The sequence below is a fragment of the Zalophus californianus genome, chromosome 15, assembly GCF_009762305.2.
Source record: "Zalophus californianus isolate mZalCal1 chromosome 15, mZalCal1.pri.v2, whole genome shotgun sequence".
In the NCBI taxonomy this organism is placed as follows: domain Eukaryota; kingdom Metazoa; phylum Chordata; class Mammalia; order Carnivora; family Otariidae; genus Zalophus; species Zalophus californianus.
In genome coordinates, this window is record NC_045609.1 from 48,565,953 (window position 1) to 48,583,734 (window position 17,782).

Sequence of the window (17,782 nt, forward strand, 5' to 3'; positions counted from 1 at the left end):
GGCCACCTGAAGATATCCAGAATTCAGTTGTGTCTGAATCTTCAGAGAGAAATCTGTTTAAGCAAGAGCTAGAAAGAGAGAAATTTTGGAGTCGGATAGCATATAGACAGGAAAGGAGGCCCTAGGAATAGATAAAATTGTCAGTTAGAATGAATTGCCTGAGAAGAAAAAAGGGTGTGTGACAGGACATTGAGGAAGGGGAGTTACCATCTGGAGTCACTGTCTCATGGACCTCCCTTATCATGGCAGCAAGCACCCCAGGTGACTTCTGGTGCTTGCTGTATTTGAGAATATTTTATCTTTCTTCCATGCCACTTTTGCCTAGGCCATGAAATATTGCCCCTTTTATTCGGTCTTCCTAGTGCGGAGTTTGTGTGTTTTTTGTGTTTGCTTATAAAGAACTCAATTTAACCGCATTTCAGAAGTCTGTCTTTTTTTAAATAGCAAGGGATTGCTGTCAGATTCACAGTATTTAGGTAATATGTGAATAACTAGTAGTGGTTGCAGTTACAGGAAAGTCTTAATAATGTCTTTTACCCTGGGGTTTTGTTTTTTAATTAGGCTTAGGCTGATTGAGGCATAATGCTTATGTATTATTAGCCATGTGATTAGCACTTATAAGTAGAGTTGCCCACCCAAATTGTGAAAGACATGCTCAAGTGATTCGTACTGTACCCCAAGATTCATTGATGGCTGTTCCCTGAGAGCAAAGGTCTTCTCTTTAAATACACTGTGTGACCTAGGATTCTGCTGAATTTGGATGAGCCTCTGCTTATCAGCATAGTTCTTGTCATTACTCAGTGAGTATCACTGTGCTCCTTTCTTGGCCTCAGTGGCCCTCCCATAACCAGCGCACTGATAGCAGTTGTCGTCGCGAATATAACTAACAGACACAGAGACTAGCCAGAGTCTTATAATAAGTGAACTTTGATAACTTTGAAAAAATTATTCCATTAAGCTCAAGATAATACTAAGAGTTTTTTGAGGAAAATTTAAACTTTGAGCCCCTCACTTTAAAAAATTATTTATCATGAAAAACAGAAAAATAATGGGGGCGCTATTTTAGATTTAAAGGGGCTTAACAACCAAATGTAATGCGTAAACCTTAATGGAACCTGCTAGATAGAATAAGCTGCTATAAACTGTGTTGACACAACTGGCACATTCGAATGTTGTCTATGTATTAGATGGTAAGTAAGTATAGACTTGTAGTTAATTTTCTTAGACATAAAAATGGTACTGTGGTTGCATAGGAGAGTATGCCTATTCTTAGAAAATGCATACAGAAATATTTAGTGGTAACATGCATAATGTCTTCAACTTACTTTCTTTTTTTAAGTTTTTTTATTTTTTAATTTTGTAAAAAGATTTATTTATTTTGAGAGAGAGAGCAAGAGTGAACCTGAGTTGGGGGGAGGGGTGGAGGGAGAGAATCTTCAAGCGGACTCCCTGCTGACTGTGGAGTCGGACAGAGGGCTCGATCTCACCACCCATGAAATCAGGACCTGAGCTGAAACCAGGAGTCTGACACTTAACTGACTGAGTCACCCAGGCACCCCTGCAACTTACTTTCAAATGGTTTTGCCAGAAAGAAAAATAACAAGGAAAAGAAAAATGTGTGTGTGTGTGTGTGTGTGTGTGTGTGTGTGTGTGTGAGAGAGAAAGCAAATGTGGCAATTTTATATTGGTTGATGCATCTAGTTGAAGGATATAGGGCATCATATTATTCTTTCGACCACTCTGTAGATTAAAAAATTTTCAAAATTAAAAGTTTTGGGAAATAAAAGACTATGCTCTTGTCAGATGTAATGTAAAGCCAGGACTGCGGTAAACAATGATAAAACAATAAACAATAATAAACAATTTAAAGGCCAGTGGGTAAGTTATCCAATGAGATGCTTCCTTAGGTATTCATATATTTTTAAATCTTTTTCCAAATTTTTTATATTTTAGGATTATGTAGACATTGGTTGATGTTTGTGCTCAGTTAGAATAAAGGGTTCTCTTTTTAAATGTGTTTATTGCTGATAATTAGTGATATTCCTTACCTATCACATTAGTAGAATATCCAAAATAAAGTTGTGACTAGATGTAGATTTTCTCTGTGTTGTATTTTAGGAGATTTTCTTCCTTTGTTTAGGTTTTTACAAGTTGTGCTATCAAATATCTGTACTTTAAGTGTTCTCAAATGTGTGGCTTGCTCTTCGTGGTTGACCTTTTTTCTCTGATGTATTTAAGAATAGCCTTCAACCTGGCATACCCATTTCTGGGAGGTGTATGCAGACTTTCCAAAGAATGCACAAGCATGGGTGGGCTTAAGGGGATCCGTTTTCAGATCTTGCCCTTCCATTGTACACTTGAGCCTGAGACAACCTGCCTGCACCTCTTCTCCCAGCAGCTCTTCCCTCCTCGGAAGAAGAAGGACATAGCTGTTTATTTTACTCTGCTCCCATTCCTAGGAAATAAACATCTCAGGCCATCGGAGGGACAAGTGGAATTACTGGTTTGGGGAAATGTTTTAATAAGTAATTAAATTACTTCATTATACCTGCCTAGGCCATTTATCTGTTCCTGTCTTATACTGATTGTATTTCTGAGGCCTCAGAACTAGGCTATATTGGCCTGTGATTGCATATTTTGAACTCATATTATAGATAGGTTGATGAAAGTGATTTCATCTCTTCCACCCCCAATTACTGTTCTTTAATCAAGAGCTTTTTTTGTTTTTGTTTTTGATGTAGTGTTCCATGATTCATTGTTTGTGCATAACACCCAGTGCTCCACGCAGAACGTGCCCTCTTTAATACCCATCACCAGGCTAACCCATTCCCCTGACCCCCCTCCCCTCTAGAACCCTCAGTTTGTTTTTCAGAGTCCATCGTCTCTCATGGTTCGTCTCCCCCTCCGATTTACTCCCCTTCATTCTTCCCCTCCTGCTATCTTCTTCTTCTTCTTTTTTTTTTTTTTTTTAACATATAATGTATTATTTGTTTCAGAGGTTCAGGTCTGTGATTCAACAGTCTTGCACAATTCACAGCGCTCACCATAGCACATACCCTCCCCAATGTCTATCACCCAGCCACCCCATCCCTCCCACCCCCCACCACTCCAGCAACCCTCAGTTTGTTTCCTGAGATTAAGAATTCCTCATATCAGTGAGGTCATATGATACATGTCTTTCTCTGATTAATCAAGAGCTTTTGAGGGAGAAACCTTTGAGAGCAGAGCAAAGTAAGTTTCAAATGATAAAAGTGTTTTATTTTTTGAAGATAACATGTTTAAAGATAAGCTAATTTTTCAGCTATTCTCAGTTCTCAGTTGCTACGATGGATCATATCTGTAGACTAATGTGTATTTGAACAGCTGAAGCAGTACTTCTTAGTGAAGCTGATTGTTTTAAATGTGACTAGAATATTTTCTCACCTTGGTGTTTGCTTCACATCCTCTCTTGTGTGCTGGAAAGGAATTCATAGCCTACATCAATCTTTAGAACATACCAAAAGCATGTGATTGAGTTCCCTTGGTGACTGGCACAGGTCTGAGTCCTACTTGACACCTATTTTAGACCCTACTCCCATTCTGAATCCTAAGTCTGATTTTGCTTTATCCAAACCGCGCAAATCTTCATTTGTACTTTTTTATCCTGGCTATATATTTAGCATAAATTTTTTCTAGCATTGAAGGAACTTAATCTGATATGATTTAGTTTGCTAAATTATAAGTTTGATAATATACTGTATATTATGTCAAGTATTAAAGGATTGCTTCGATGTTTATTATTGTGAATACTCTTTTTTTTTCTATATTTAAGTAGGTCTATATAAAGTATTTAGAAATTCTCTAATTTATATGCCCATTAGGGACTCCATTCTTCCACTCCATTCTCCATTCTCTTCCTCCATGAATGGATTGTAATGCGTAGATATGTAAAAAAGAGAAAGAAAAATTAGCATTTGTATCTCTGATGTGGCATTTTAAAAATTTTACCACATGGTTGTTACCTGTAGTTATTTGTTTGTATCCTATAATAGAGTATGAATTCCTTACTGGTAGGGATGATTTTCTTTTCCCCAGGCCCAAACTTTAATTGGGGAGCGGGGGAAAATAGAGAGGACCCACAGAGGAGGGAGATACCTGGAATCCATGGGAAGCACCCAGTGTTGATAGGGGAATGCAAGTAGAGTGGACCTCCAGCTTTGGAGGCAGTATTAGGACTGAGGAGATGTGGAGTGGGGATGCTGGGAACTCCTGGGGAGCCAAGCTGCATTCCAGCACCAGGGTGCAAGGATCCTGAGAATGGATGATATTTTACTCATTGGCAGAAGTTCCTTGTAGCATATAGCTATCCATGTTTGAATGAAGACATACTCAACCTTTTGTAAATGGTAATTGTAATTCTGCTCAAATATTTGTATTTTCATTTTAATAATAGGTCAAAAAAGTATGCAGTGGCATTTGGAAAACTCTGGGAAAGATTTTCTTGTGCAGACTTCTTCCCAGCACATCTGTTAGAGTTTCTGTAGCTGTGGGTTTCTCAGTGCTTCTGTTATAAGCCTGGCAAGGTCTCCAGTCCTCTGACAAGTACAGTGGTTTGAAAGCTAAGTTGTTCTAATTAGTGTATGATGCCTGCTTTATAGGAACATTGTGGTGTAGAGCAGTGAGAGGATACTGGTAGCTTTGAGAATATTCTTCTTTGTGGCAGATAAGTGAGAAGAAGGCTCTAGGTAGAAAACTGTACCCGGGTCTGAGGGCACAGTTTGCTGCTGAGCTGTTATCAGCAGGCCAGGCTAGGACTGGCATTCTAGAGATAATGTAGAAAGGTCTACGAAGTTCCCACACAGGGTGCTCTCTTGGGTAACTTTTTATAAGTATTGGAGAAAGACCTGTCCTTCGAAAGACCCCAAACAAGCATATAGTAGAGGTCAGAGCAAACCAGATAGCTTGTCCAGGGTATGAGGCAACATTTAAGGAGCAGGTTTTAAGAATGTTCAAGAGCTGGCAAGCCAAGAGTTCATCATCAGGGTCCTCAGAACAGTGGCTGACAGAGAAAAGCCATGAATGACTGTTGACTACAGGCAGGCAGGGTTCTGGGTACTTTCCTTTTACATTTTCTGCTGCGTCAGGGACATGTCATTGTAATGGTCTTAAGAATTTGAGGGTCTTGGTTGGGACGTCATCAGTGGGGAGAGTATATGTGTACTGTAAACAAGCCACAAACTTTGTATTCTGTTTCACTTAAGGCTCTCTATCCTGCATTTCATGTGGCACTGTAGCATAGAATTGAAAGTACTCTAGGGCAGTCCAACTTTGATGTAGAGGTTTTTTTTTTTTTAAGATTTTATTTATTTATTTATTTATTTATTTTTTAAGATTTTATTTATTTATTTGACAGAGAGAGACATAACGAGAGAGGGAACGCAAGCAGGTGGAGTGGGAGAGGGAGAAGCAGGCTTGCCGCGGAGCAGGGAGCCCGATGTGGGACTCGATCCCAGGACCCCGGGATCATGACCTGAGCCGAAGGCAGACGCTCAACGACTGAGCCACCCAGGCGCCCCAAGATTTTATTTATTTGAGAGAAAGAGCGAGGGAGAGGACAGAGGGCGGGTGAGAAGGAGAAGCAGACTCCCTGCTGAGCAGAGAGCCTAACGTGGGGCTTGATCCCAGGACCCTGAGATTATGACATGAGCCGAAGGCAGACGCTTAACCGACTGAGCCACCCAGGCACCGTGATGTAGTCTTCATGAAGGCTGGAAGGGCTTGCCTGACAGCCACCATCTTGCCCTATTTCATATTTTTTTAATGAAAGCCAGGCCCTCCATAATCAGGACTTTCACCTCAGACACCCAAAAGGGATCAGAATTCTTTATGAGATACTTGGAATATGCTGTGAGTTCATCATCTGTTGTTTCAGCTGCTAGATGAAATAATCTTTGGAGAAATAACCTTTACCAGAAAATATGTATGTTTTAAAGTCTTCAAGAATGGTTCTTTCAGTGAGAATTTTAAACCCAGAGCATAAGATACTTGAAAAGAGGAAGTTGAGTCAAGGAATAGATGACAGTAGTTGAGAGACAAAAAGAAAAATTAGAATGAGAACTCAAATTTTTTTTTCTATTTTAAAATACATAAAAAACCAATTGATTGATGACGAAAATGATGATTATTTCAAAATTGGAGAATTAGTTTATCATGTAGAATTAATATATTACCCAGCAATCTTTTATGCTTTTCTGATGGTTCGTCATGGAAAAGATTTTGAAAACCCTTACCTATTACATATTTAGGATGTGTTTACCCAAACTTTAGTCTGCTGAAGAGGACATGGAAAATAGAAGAAAATTCGAACAACTCTATGTTCCAAAATCTTCTCTTGTAGTTTTAGTTTCTGACAACACTTACAGGTCTTTTTAAAAAATATTTATTTATTAGAGAGAGAGAGAGAGAGAATGCACATGAGTGGGGGGAGGGGGAGAGGGAGAGAGAGAATCCTCAAGCAGACTCCCCGCTGAGTGTGGAGCCCAATGCAGGGCTCGCTCTCAAGACCTGGAGATCATGACCTGTGCCAAAATCAAGTTGGCCGCTCAACCAACTGAGCCACCCAGGCGCCCCTATAGGCCCTTCTTACAGCAAAGATTCTCCTTTTGCATTATATTCACATTATCATTCTTTTTTTTTTTAAGATTTTATTTATTTGAGAGAGAGATAGTGAGAGAGGGAACACGAACAGGGGGAGTGGGAGAGGGAGAAGCAGGCTTCCTGCGGAGCAGGGAGCCCAAAGCAGGGCTCGATCTCAGGACCCTGGGATCATGACCTGAGCTGAAGGCAGACGCTTAACGACTGAGCCACCCAGGCGCCCCTCACATTATCATTCTTACAGTGGGGAGTGGAAAGAGGCCCTAAAACACAGGATAGAATTGTACATGTGTGTAGTCCATAAGAAAGAGTTTTATAATCTGGTTCAATGCTAATGGATTCACAATTCTGCCAACTAACTCCTACTCTAGGGAGAGTTGGTGTCCACAGTGTGCCTTGTTCATCCCATTGCTGTACTGCTGCTGCCAGCATTGTGCCAAACTGCTTGCCCTCTTTTTAATTTGCTCTTAAAATCCAGTGTTCCAGTAGACCCCCTCAGGCCAAAGGATGATGAGCCTGACAGTAACAAGGATTCACTTATCAGCAGAGTGAAGTGAATCGGTTGCCTTGGGAGGTGGCTGGAGAACTCTTTGTTCCTGGGAGTGTTAAGGAGAAACAGCCAGGCCTGCAATATTATATAAGGATTCAGGCTCTGTGTTGGGTTGGAATAGACCAGCTTTGTCTCTGTTAATTCTGAGAATCATTGATTTTTTTGAGCGTCCTCAGCCGTACTTGAGTCTTAATAAATCAGTTTGAAGTTCTGTGTTAATTTTAAAAATATACAGGCTAACAAAACAGGGTTTAATAATATAAATAGATAGTCCAAATGCCATCTGTGAGGATGTTTTCAGCTGCAAGTACCAGAACAACCAACCCATCCTGGCTTAAACAATGAATACTTTGCTAGCTGATATAAAAGGAGGTGTATATAAAAGGGAATGATGAATCTCAGGGTGGTCGATCCAGCATATCCGAGACATTATCAAGGACCCAGGTTCTTTCTGTTTGCTCTACCATTCATGGGGTATACATCTCAAGGCAGATTTCCCCTAATGTCGTAGGTGGTTGTCAGAGCTGATTATCTTCATCAGTAAACTGGGAGGTAGCAGAACACCTGACAGAAGGGGATGTGGATCAGGCAGGCCTGTTTGGAGAACAGTAAGTGGAAGAAGGAGCATATAATGAGCTGCAGGTGGCAGGGTTGGGTAGGGGTGGGGAGTGGGTAGTCAGGATTTGGGGGACAAGGAATGACTGCAAAGGAGGAAGAGAACAACGTGGGCCAGACTCTTTCTGGTGGAGATGAAGTCTCTCAAGGATTGAGGGAATTAATGGGGTGGAAAAGAATATATCCCTGGGAGAGAAACTCAGAGTTAGGGCTGCTTGTAGCTCTAGTCCCAGCTAAGCTGGTTCCCTTCTCCCTTTTTCACACTCTGTGAACACCAGTTAGAACATAGCTGGCAGGGGAGGGGCTCCCCTAGACTACACAGTAATACACACAGAGGCGCTCTGCAGAACGTCCCAGTGAAGCCTGAGCCAACAAGAAGACATCACGAGCCCTCTGCACACATGGCAGGAAGGAGGGAAAGGCACAGTACATGTCGAAGAAGGATGCAGAGTCTGTTCTGGAAGAAATCGTCATTTCCCTTCGGAATGAAGAGAATTCCTGAGTAAGATATTAAGGAGTAAGCTGTTAAGGACCTGGGTTGGATAAAACACAGGCTCAGGAATGATATAATAAAATAACAGAATGAAAAAAAAATAAAATGACAGAATGAGGTGAAAGGGAAGAATACGGAGCCAAGGAGTCACATGAAAGCCAATTTGCAGAACAAATAAATTAGAAGTAGCTAGGAGTCAAAAACTAATGATGTAATGCATGGTGATTAACATAACATCATAAAATAAAAAAAAAAAGTAGCTAGGAACAGAATAGTCATGGCTGGAAAATGAACTTACTGACAGAGCACAAGCTTCAGATAGTCCCAGTGAGTGCAGAAGAAAAGGAAAGAAAGATTAAAACAGGTAAAAATGATAGGTGTAGGATTGGACTTCCTGGAGGTGGAGCTGAGCTAGGAGGAGTATGGGCCTTCTGTTATTTTGTTCAAGTTCCTCTTGGCATCATGTGTTTGGTTGCAGAGAATTGACTACTTTAGATATCACGCATTTGGAAATATGTAAGCACTGACAAATTGGTGAAAATGAATGTTCATGTTCTTCCTAGAAGAATACCAATGAGATGAAAGTTATATTTACAGCCTGAGGGACCAGGAAAATTCCCCTTTGGAGCAATTTGTTTCCTGGCATTGATATGAAACGCCCCTCCCCTACCATGTGATGATTTTCTGTACTCTGCTAGAACTGGTCTTTTGCTAAATTTAAGTACTGACCTGCTGATCTTAGAGCAAGCACTTTGCTGCTTTTCCTACCACCAGAAACCACTGGGTAGGACAGGTTTTATGGAGAAAAAATTCTTTGTGTGTATGGGTCAGATCTCTCCTGTTAATCATTTATCTTTCCTACATTTTAAGAAATCTCTTAAGTCTGGGTGATAGGTTAGCATGAAAGAAGAGCAAACAGATCTACTAACATTTACTGTCATTGACAAGGAAAGTGAACTTTCCATTCTTTGCCTGCCAGCAAGTGTGCTGCTTTAGAATCTTTACATTGCAAATTGCTGTGGGGAGTAGACCATAGAGCAGAAATGGGTTGCTGGAATGGACTTGTCATGAATTATTCATTCACTATCTAGTTCCTTGGAAATCAGCTGGAGGAAATGGTTAGTCCAATTTGATCCCAGGAGTGGTGTGCCAAGGGCTGCAGCAGGCCCTTACAAGTCCAGCTGCGATGATGTGCTTCTGCTGGAAGCTGTAGGGCGGCAGCTGGTGTGCAGACGAACCCAGGAACATGTCGCTGGGGAGAGCTGCACTGAGGACTCCCCGGTGCGTCTTGCTGGAAAATGAAGCTGCAGGTAGGAGAAGTGCCTGTCAGCAGTGGCCGGATTTCTCATTGATTTTAGGGATGCCATTAGGCCCTATGGAATAAATATATAGAGAACCAGAATTGTTCAAGGATGCCTCTCAATCAGAGAAGCTTGGTGGTTTAATTCCATTTTCAAGGATGTACTTTGTAACAAAATGGTTCCTTGAAAAGTATTCTTAGGCCAAATAAGCATTTAAGTATATAAATTATTGCAGATTTTTTTTAAATGGTATCCTCCTGCTAGTATAAAAAGTGTCTTTTTTATTGATGTGATATTGCCCATGTAAGTTTAAATCATGGAATTATGGCTTTGGAAAATCCTGAAAAAGACAACTTAGTTTATAATTTGAATGACACAGCTGCAGGCTCCATTGCATTTTCTGGAGGAAGTATTGTTTTCACAAGGCTCCTAGCTTGGTTCTTTTGCTGGAGCATTCATTCTGGGAAGATTTTTTAGTTTCTTACAGGACAGAAAATGCTTAAAGATGGAACGTCGTGTGTGTGTGTGTGTGTGTGTGTAAGCCAGGCATGTGATTTCATTTGGCAGGCACATTCTAATGTTGCCATTTGCATGTCTTATTTTGTATGGATGCTATCTATCTCTTGTTAACTTTGCTAAGGCTATGAGATGCTCTTGAGCTATAAGGGACAAAGATAGTGAAGATGAAAGGAGTAAGAGCCTCAAGGCATCTGGGCCAAATTGGATGTATGTATTTCACCATGAAATATCATTTATAGTTTCGAAACTCTTCAGTGAACAAACATGTTGTGAACAGGTAACACTCTGAGCTCTGAGACAATCAGGAGACCAGCAGTCTCCTTCTGCACCATTTTCTCAAGCTCCACAAGAGTTAGAATCTTTTTTTTTTTTTTCTTAAGATTTTACGTATTTATCTTAGAGAGCATGAGCAGGGGGAGAAGCGAAGGGGGAGGGAGACGGAGATAATCTCCAGCAGACTCCTAGACAAGCTCAAAGCCTGATGCGGGGGCTCCATCCCACAACCCTGAGATCATGACCTGAGCCAAAACCAAGAGTTGGACACCCAACTGACTGAGCCACCCAGGCACCCCAAGAGGAGGAATCTTTGTTTTGGTCATTTATCATTCCCAAGGGCTTAGAATTTACCTGACACACAGTGTGTGGTCAATAAATGTGTTCCCTGAATGAATACATTCCATATTAAAGAAATTAAATACTCTTTCTATAAAAGTTACTTGTAGAAAGTAGGAAATATTTACAGTGCTACAATTCCTATAATAACTTTTATAGCTAATGTATTCTGATTTGTATTGATAAAGATTTTTCAGCTAACCTCAAGGGTGTATGGATTTATTGGATATATAGTTTTTAAATGGCAGAAATTAAAATGTTTATTTTACCGTTTGTATAATTAAGGTTTTAAAATATCAATGATGAATACAAAGACCTTTAATTTTTTTCAGCATAACTTTATTTCATGTTCAAAAAATAAAAATGAAAATTAATGGAAACTCATTTGAAAAAGATTGCATTCACCAATACATTACTAGGAAGATTATCACTCTACTCATGTCGTGTTACATTTGACATTTTAAAAAATATTTATTGTCTATGTCAGGAGGGTTTTTGGCACTATAAACCCATTATTCATATCTTCAGGGCTAAGTTTAAAACTGCAGTATGTGTGGTGCTGAGTAGAACTAAATAGGGCAACATATTCCCCATAGATATACCACATTTGGGATTAGAGGAACCAAAGGGGTCATCTTTGTTAACTTCTCTGCCCCACCCTCTTCCACACAAGCCCTCTTTATAAAGGGCAAAACTGAAGTCCAGAGAGTAGATGAATGGCCAAGCAGAAATGGTTAGCTGTTATGGTCTTAATGCTTTCTAGTTTCTTGTTACTTTGTTATTGTCATGTTAAAGCTAAAAAAAGTGAAGCAGATAATCACATTACTATAAATTTGAACTCTTTTACTGAAGACAACTATTGATGCGGCTTGCATAACTTTAAATAAATTGCCTAGTCCATGTGTTGAAATACAGTTTTATAAGCTTCCCCCCGAATTTTTGTGATGTAATTGTTTTTTTCCTGAGTTATAATTGTAATGACTAACTATGCCCTAAATTTTATTTCAGATTTGCACTTCTTATAAAATATTTATGTGCCATTTTTGTTATTCCTTAAAACTACCTGAGTTTTTGGGTGCATGCGTGGCTTAGTGGTTGAGCATCTGTCTTCGGCTCAGGTCATGGTCCCAGGGTCCTGGGATCGGGCCCTGCATCGGGCTCCCTGCTTGGCAGGAAGCCTGCTTCTCCCTCTCCCCCTGCTTGTGTTCCCTCACTGTGTCTCTCTCTCTCTCTGTCAAATCAATCAATCAATCTTAAGAAAAAAAAAAGGAACTACCTGAGTTTTGCTTTTATTTTTGAGATAGGTATAGATTTCTTCATAATTTTTCTGAATCCTTTTGCCAACTATATTAACCTGCTTGGGCAGCCATAACAAAATGGTACTAGTGTGGATGGAGACAGAGGTCTCTCTCTCTCTCTCCCTCTTTTAAGGCCACAAGTCCTATTGGGTGAGGGCCACTATTTAACTTTACCTACCTCTTTAAGCCCCATCTCCAAATATAGTCACATTGGGGATTAGGGCTTCAACGTAGGAACTTTGGCGGGGGCAAGTTCAGTCCAGAGCACTGACCAAGGTGATTTTTTTTTCTTTTTTATTTATTGAGAGAGAGAGAGAATGGTAGAGAGAGAGCACGAGAGGGAGGAAGGTCAGAGGGAGAAGCAGACTCCCTGCTGAGCAAGGAGCCCGATGCGGGACTCGATCCCATGCGGGACTCGATCCCATGTGGGACTCGATCCCATGTGGGACTCGATCCCGGAACTCCAGGATCATGACCCGAGCCGAAGGCAGTCGCTTAACCAACTGAGCCACCCAGGCACCCCCAAGGTGATATTTTTTAAAGCAAGATTTCTAGTAAGTTTTTTGTTTGTTTATCCTGTTTGTAGTTCACTCAGCTTCTTTAAGCTGTAGGTTTATGTCTTTCTATGAACTTGGGAATATTTTAGCAAGTTTTTTTTCAAGTATTTTTCAGCACTGTATTCATTCTCCTTTTTAGATTCCAGTGATATGACTGTTAAACCATTTGGTTTTGCTTCACAGGTCCCTGAGATTTTTGTCTCTATTTTTTTTCTCTCTGTTGTTTAAGATTGAATACTTTGTTTTTCTATCAAGTTCTTGATTTTTTTTCCTTCTGTCATTTCTCTACTTTTGAGTCCATTTTCTATTTTAAGAGTAGTGAACGGTCATTTGAACTGCCTGCAGTCTTTGCCAGATAATTTAAACATCTCTGTCATCTTGTTATTAGTGTGATTTTGTTATCGGTGTCCCAGGCTTTATTTTTAACCTGTTTGTATTTATATATGTAAAGTGTTTTTCTTGTATGTAGCATGTAGTTATATCTTGCTTTTATCTCCAATTTGAAAATCTCTGCATTTTAATTATGGTATTTAATTCATATACACCACAAACATACATATATATACATATATAAATACATACACATTGGTTCTGGTACTGATTCCAATATGGGGAGGGGGGCTTCCTACATAGCACCAAGCAATTCTCAGAACACCAGCAGAGTGTCTGAGAATTCAGACACTATCTACCTGGTGATAGCATCAGATTCTAGAGGTTAAGGGCTCAGTTTTACCAGACTGCCCCCCTTTCCTCCACCATTCCCTTCTGACACCAGTTACAAGCCTAGGCTGTTAACCCTGCTTCTGACCAACTGGTTACAGATTGGAGGTTCTCATGACCCCTTCTCTGGACTTCAGAATACCAGTCACAAGTCTAGGTTGTTACCTGTACTTCTGACCTACTGGTTATAAATCAGGGGTTCTCACAATGCCCTACTTGGGTTTGATTAATTTTCTACAGTGGCTCACAAATCTCAGAGAAACACTCTACTTACTAGATCACCAGTTTATTGCAAAAGGATATAACTCAGGAACAACCTGATAGATGGAAATGTTGCATAGGGCAAGGTATGGGGAAAGGGCATAGAGCTCCCATTTCCTCTGCAGGGAGCACTTTCCCTACATCCCCACATGTTCACCAACCCTGAAGCTTTTAAACTCTGTCCTTTTGGGTTTTTATGGGGGCTTCATTACATAGGGTATGATTGATTGATTAAATCTTTAGCCATTGGCAACTGATTCAGCTTCCAGCCCCTTTCCCTTAAAAGTTCCGACTCCGTAATCACATGGCCCCATCCTTAAGTGCTTTCCAAAGTCACCTCATTAACATAACAAAAGATACCTTTCTCACTCTCAGGCTTAGGAAATTCCAAAGGTTTTGGGAGCTGTAAGCCAGGAACTATGGATGAAAACCAAATACATGAGAAATAGATTTTGGTCATCTGAATGACCAAATATACATTTCTTATAAGTCATAATATCACACATACACAGTTGAAAAAATGATACACAGAGACCTCACATACCCTTACCTACTGTCTGTCACCTAGTGGTACCATATTACAAAGCTCTAGTACGATCACTGTCAGAACACTGACACTGGTATAGTCAACATACATAATATCTCCATCACCACAAGGATCCTTCAGTGCCCTGTATAGCCATACCTACTTCCCTCCTTTACCACTGATGACTATTGATCTATTCTCTTTTTCTATAATTTTGTCAACTAAAGAATGTTATATAAATGGAATCATACAATTTGTAAACTTTTGGGATTGGCTTTTTTAATTATGTATAATTCTTTTGAGATTTCCTTTTTACTGCTGAATAGTGTTCCATGGTATGAATATAGCACAGTGTTTAAGTATTCACCTCTTTTTTTAAAGATTTTATTTATTTATTTGAGAGAGAAAGAAAGAGCATGAGAGGGGAGAGGGTCAGAGGGAGAAGTGGCAGGGAGCCCAACGTGGAACTGGAGCCCGATGTGGGACTCGATCCTGGGACTCCGGGATCATGACCTGAGCCGAAGGCAGTTGCTCAACCACTCAGCCACCCAGGTGCCCAAGTATTCACCTCTTGAAAGACATTTGTTTGAACTAAGCTACTGTAAACAGCCATGTACAAGGTTGTTTTTTTTTTTTTTTAATTTTTTAAAGGTTTTATTTATTTGAGAGGGAGAGCACAGCACACCTGTGTGGGCAGGGAGAGGGGCAGAGGGGGAGGGAGAGGGACAAGCAGAGCTCAGTGCATAGCCTGACCCGGGGCTCAATCCCATGACCCCGAGATCACGATTGGAGCTGAAATCAAGAGTCGATGCCCAACTGACTGAGCCACCCAGGCGCCCCCCATGTACAAGTTTTTATATGAACATATGTTTTCATTTCTCTGAAATGCCCAGAAGAACAATGGCTGTTTCGTGTGGTAATTGCATGTTTAATTTTTAAAGAAACTTCCAGTGTTTTCCACAGTTAATAAATCTACATTCCTGCAAGCAACATACACATGATCCAGTTTCTCCACCAGAATTTGGTGATGTTACTATTTTCTATTTTAGTCACTCTGATAGATGTGTAGTGATATCTCATTATGGTTTAATTTCTGTTTCCCTAATGGCTAATGCTGTTGAACATCTTTTCATATGCTTATTTGCCACCTGCATATCTTCTTCATTCAAATGTCTTTTCATATCTTTTGCCCATTTTTTTTTAAGATTTTTATTTATTTATTTGACAGAGAGAAACAGAGCGAGAGAGGGAACACAAGCAGGGGGAGTGAGAGAGGGAGAAGCAGGCTTCCCGCTGAGCAGGGAGCCTGATGATGTGGGACTCGATCCCGGGACTCCAGGATCACGACCTGAGCCGAAGGCAGACGCCTAACAACTGAGCCACCCAGGCACCCCTCTTTTGCCCTTTTTCTAATCAAATTTTTTTTTGCTGTTGAGTTTTCAGAATTCGTATATATTCTAGATCCTAGTCTTTAGTTGGATATGTGGTTTTCAGATATTTTCTCCCAGTCTGTAGGTTTTATTTTCATCCTCTTAATGGAGCAAAAGTTTTAAATTTTAGTTCATCGTTTTTTTCTCTTATGTATCAGTCATATTTTAGATGTCAAGTATAAGAACTCTTTACCTAATCCTAAAGATTTTCTTCTATTTTTTTCTAAAAGTTTTACAGGTTTTTGTTTTGTTGCTTATTGTCCAATGACTCTAGCACCATTTGTTGAAGATTTTCTCCAAAGTCAGTTTGGCATATTGTGCGGATCTGTTTCTGAATTCTCTATCCTCTTCAGTTGATCTATGTGTCTGTTTCTCTGCCAACACCACACAGTCTTGATTACTGTAGCTATTTAATACGTCTTGAAATCATGCAGACTTATTATTCCCATTTTAATCTTCTTTTATGAAATTGTTTTAGGTATTCTAATTCCTTTACCTATCCATATGAATTTTAGAATAGTTTTTCTATATCTACAAAATAGTTGCTCAGGTTTTGATAGAAATTGGATTAAAACTGTATATCAGTTTGGGAAAGAGTTAACAACTTTCCTACATCGAGTCTTCTAATCCATGAACACAGTATGTCTCTCTGTTTATTTAGATCTTCTGTATTTTTTTATCAGTGTTTTAGTTTTAGTATTCAAGTCTTGTTTTGTTAGATTTGCACTGTAAATAATAATTTTCATGTCCTTTTTTTCATTGATATATAGAGAAATGCAATTAATTTTTTTGCATTTATTTTGTACCCCATGACTGCTGAACTTACTTATTCTAGGAGTTTTTTGTTGATTAACCAAGGAGATGAAAGACATGTACTCTGAAAATTCTACAACACTGTTGAAAGAAATTAAAGCAGATATAGGTAAATGTAAAGACATCCTGTGTTCATGTATTGGAAGACTTACTATTGTTAAAAGGTCAGTAGTACCCAAAGTAAAACATTCATCCTAAAATTCATATGGAATCTCAGGGGACCCAAACAATATTGAAAAAAATATTGAAAAAAAAGGACAGAGTTGGAAGTCTCATACTTGCTGATTTCAGAACTCATTAAGAAGCAACAGTAATCAAAACAGTGTGGTATTGGCATAAAGATAGACATTTAGACCAGTGGAATAAAACAGAAAGCCTAGAAATAAACACTCACATATGTGCTCACATGATTTTTGAGTGGGGCGCCTGGGTGGCTCAGTTGTTAAGCTTCTGCCTTCGGCTCAGGTCATGATCCCAGGGTCCTGGGATCGAGCCCCGCATTGGGCTCCCTGCTTGTCGGGAAGCCTGCTTCTCCCTCTCCCACTCCCCCTGCTTGTGTTCCCTCTCTCGCTGTCTCTTTCTGCCAAATAAATGAATAAAATCTTTTTAAAAAATGATTTTTGAGTGCTAAATGATTTAGGAGTGCTAAGATGATCAGTGGGGGAAAGGACAGTCTTTTCAACAAATGGTCCTGGGAAAAACTATCCACATGCAAAAGAATGAAGTGGGATTCTTACACTGCATATAAAAGTTAACTCAAAATGTGTCAAAGTCCTAACTAACATAAACTATAAAACTCTTGGAAGAAGAAAATATAGGAGGAAAAGCTTCATGACGTTGGATTTGACAAGGATTTATTGACACTAAAAGCACAGGCAGCAAAAGTAAAAATAAGTAACACTGGACTATATCAAAATTAAAAACTGTGCTTCAACAGAATGAAAAGGCAATCTGTGGAATAGGAGAAAACATTTGCAAATCCTATATCTGATAAGGGGTTAATATTCAGAATGTATATAGAACTCCCTACAACTCAACAACAACAAATAATCTAGTGTTCCATTTATTTAGGTCTTTGACTTCTTTCAAAAATATTTTGTAGTTTCAGAGTATTAACTTTTCACTTGTTGAAGTTATTCCTACGTATTTTGCCTTTTTTGACAATATTGTAAATGGGTTTTCTAAATTTTGTTTTTGGGTTGTTCATTTACAGTGTATAGAAATGCAAGTTATTTTTGTATATTGTTTCTGTCCGCAGGATTTTCTGTATACAAGATCATGTCATCTGGGAACAAAGCAACTTTTACTTCTTCCTTTCCAAGCTGGATGTCTTTTTTCTCTCTTTTTCTTACCAAATTATCCTGCCTAGAATCCTCACTACAATGTGGAAGAGAAGGTGAAAGAGTGAACAGCTTGTCTCATTCCTAATCTCAGTGTAAAACGATTCATTCTTT

The 17,782-nt window shown here is 39.5% G+C and overlaps 1 protein-coding gene across 5 annotated transcripts in view; it reads left to right on the forward strand.

The window, feature by feature from the left end:
* Positions 1-17,782, forward strand: part of MARCHF8 (membrane associated ring-CH-type finger 8) — a 149,606-nt gene that overhangs the window by 98,905 nt on the left and 32,919 nt on the right. The window contains exon 1 of one of the 5 annotated variants that reach the window (XM_027595491.2): positions 9,252-9,601. The exons of the other annotated variants lie outside the window; for them this stretch is intronic. Within the exon in view, the coding sequence (XP_027451292.1) occupies positions 9,590-9,601 (12 nt within the window). The 5' untranslated portion in view covers positions 9,252-9,589. Of the gene's footprint in view, positions 1-9,251; positions 9,602-17,782 lie in introns of those variants that run through there. 5 annotated transcript variants of the gene reach the window in all.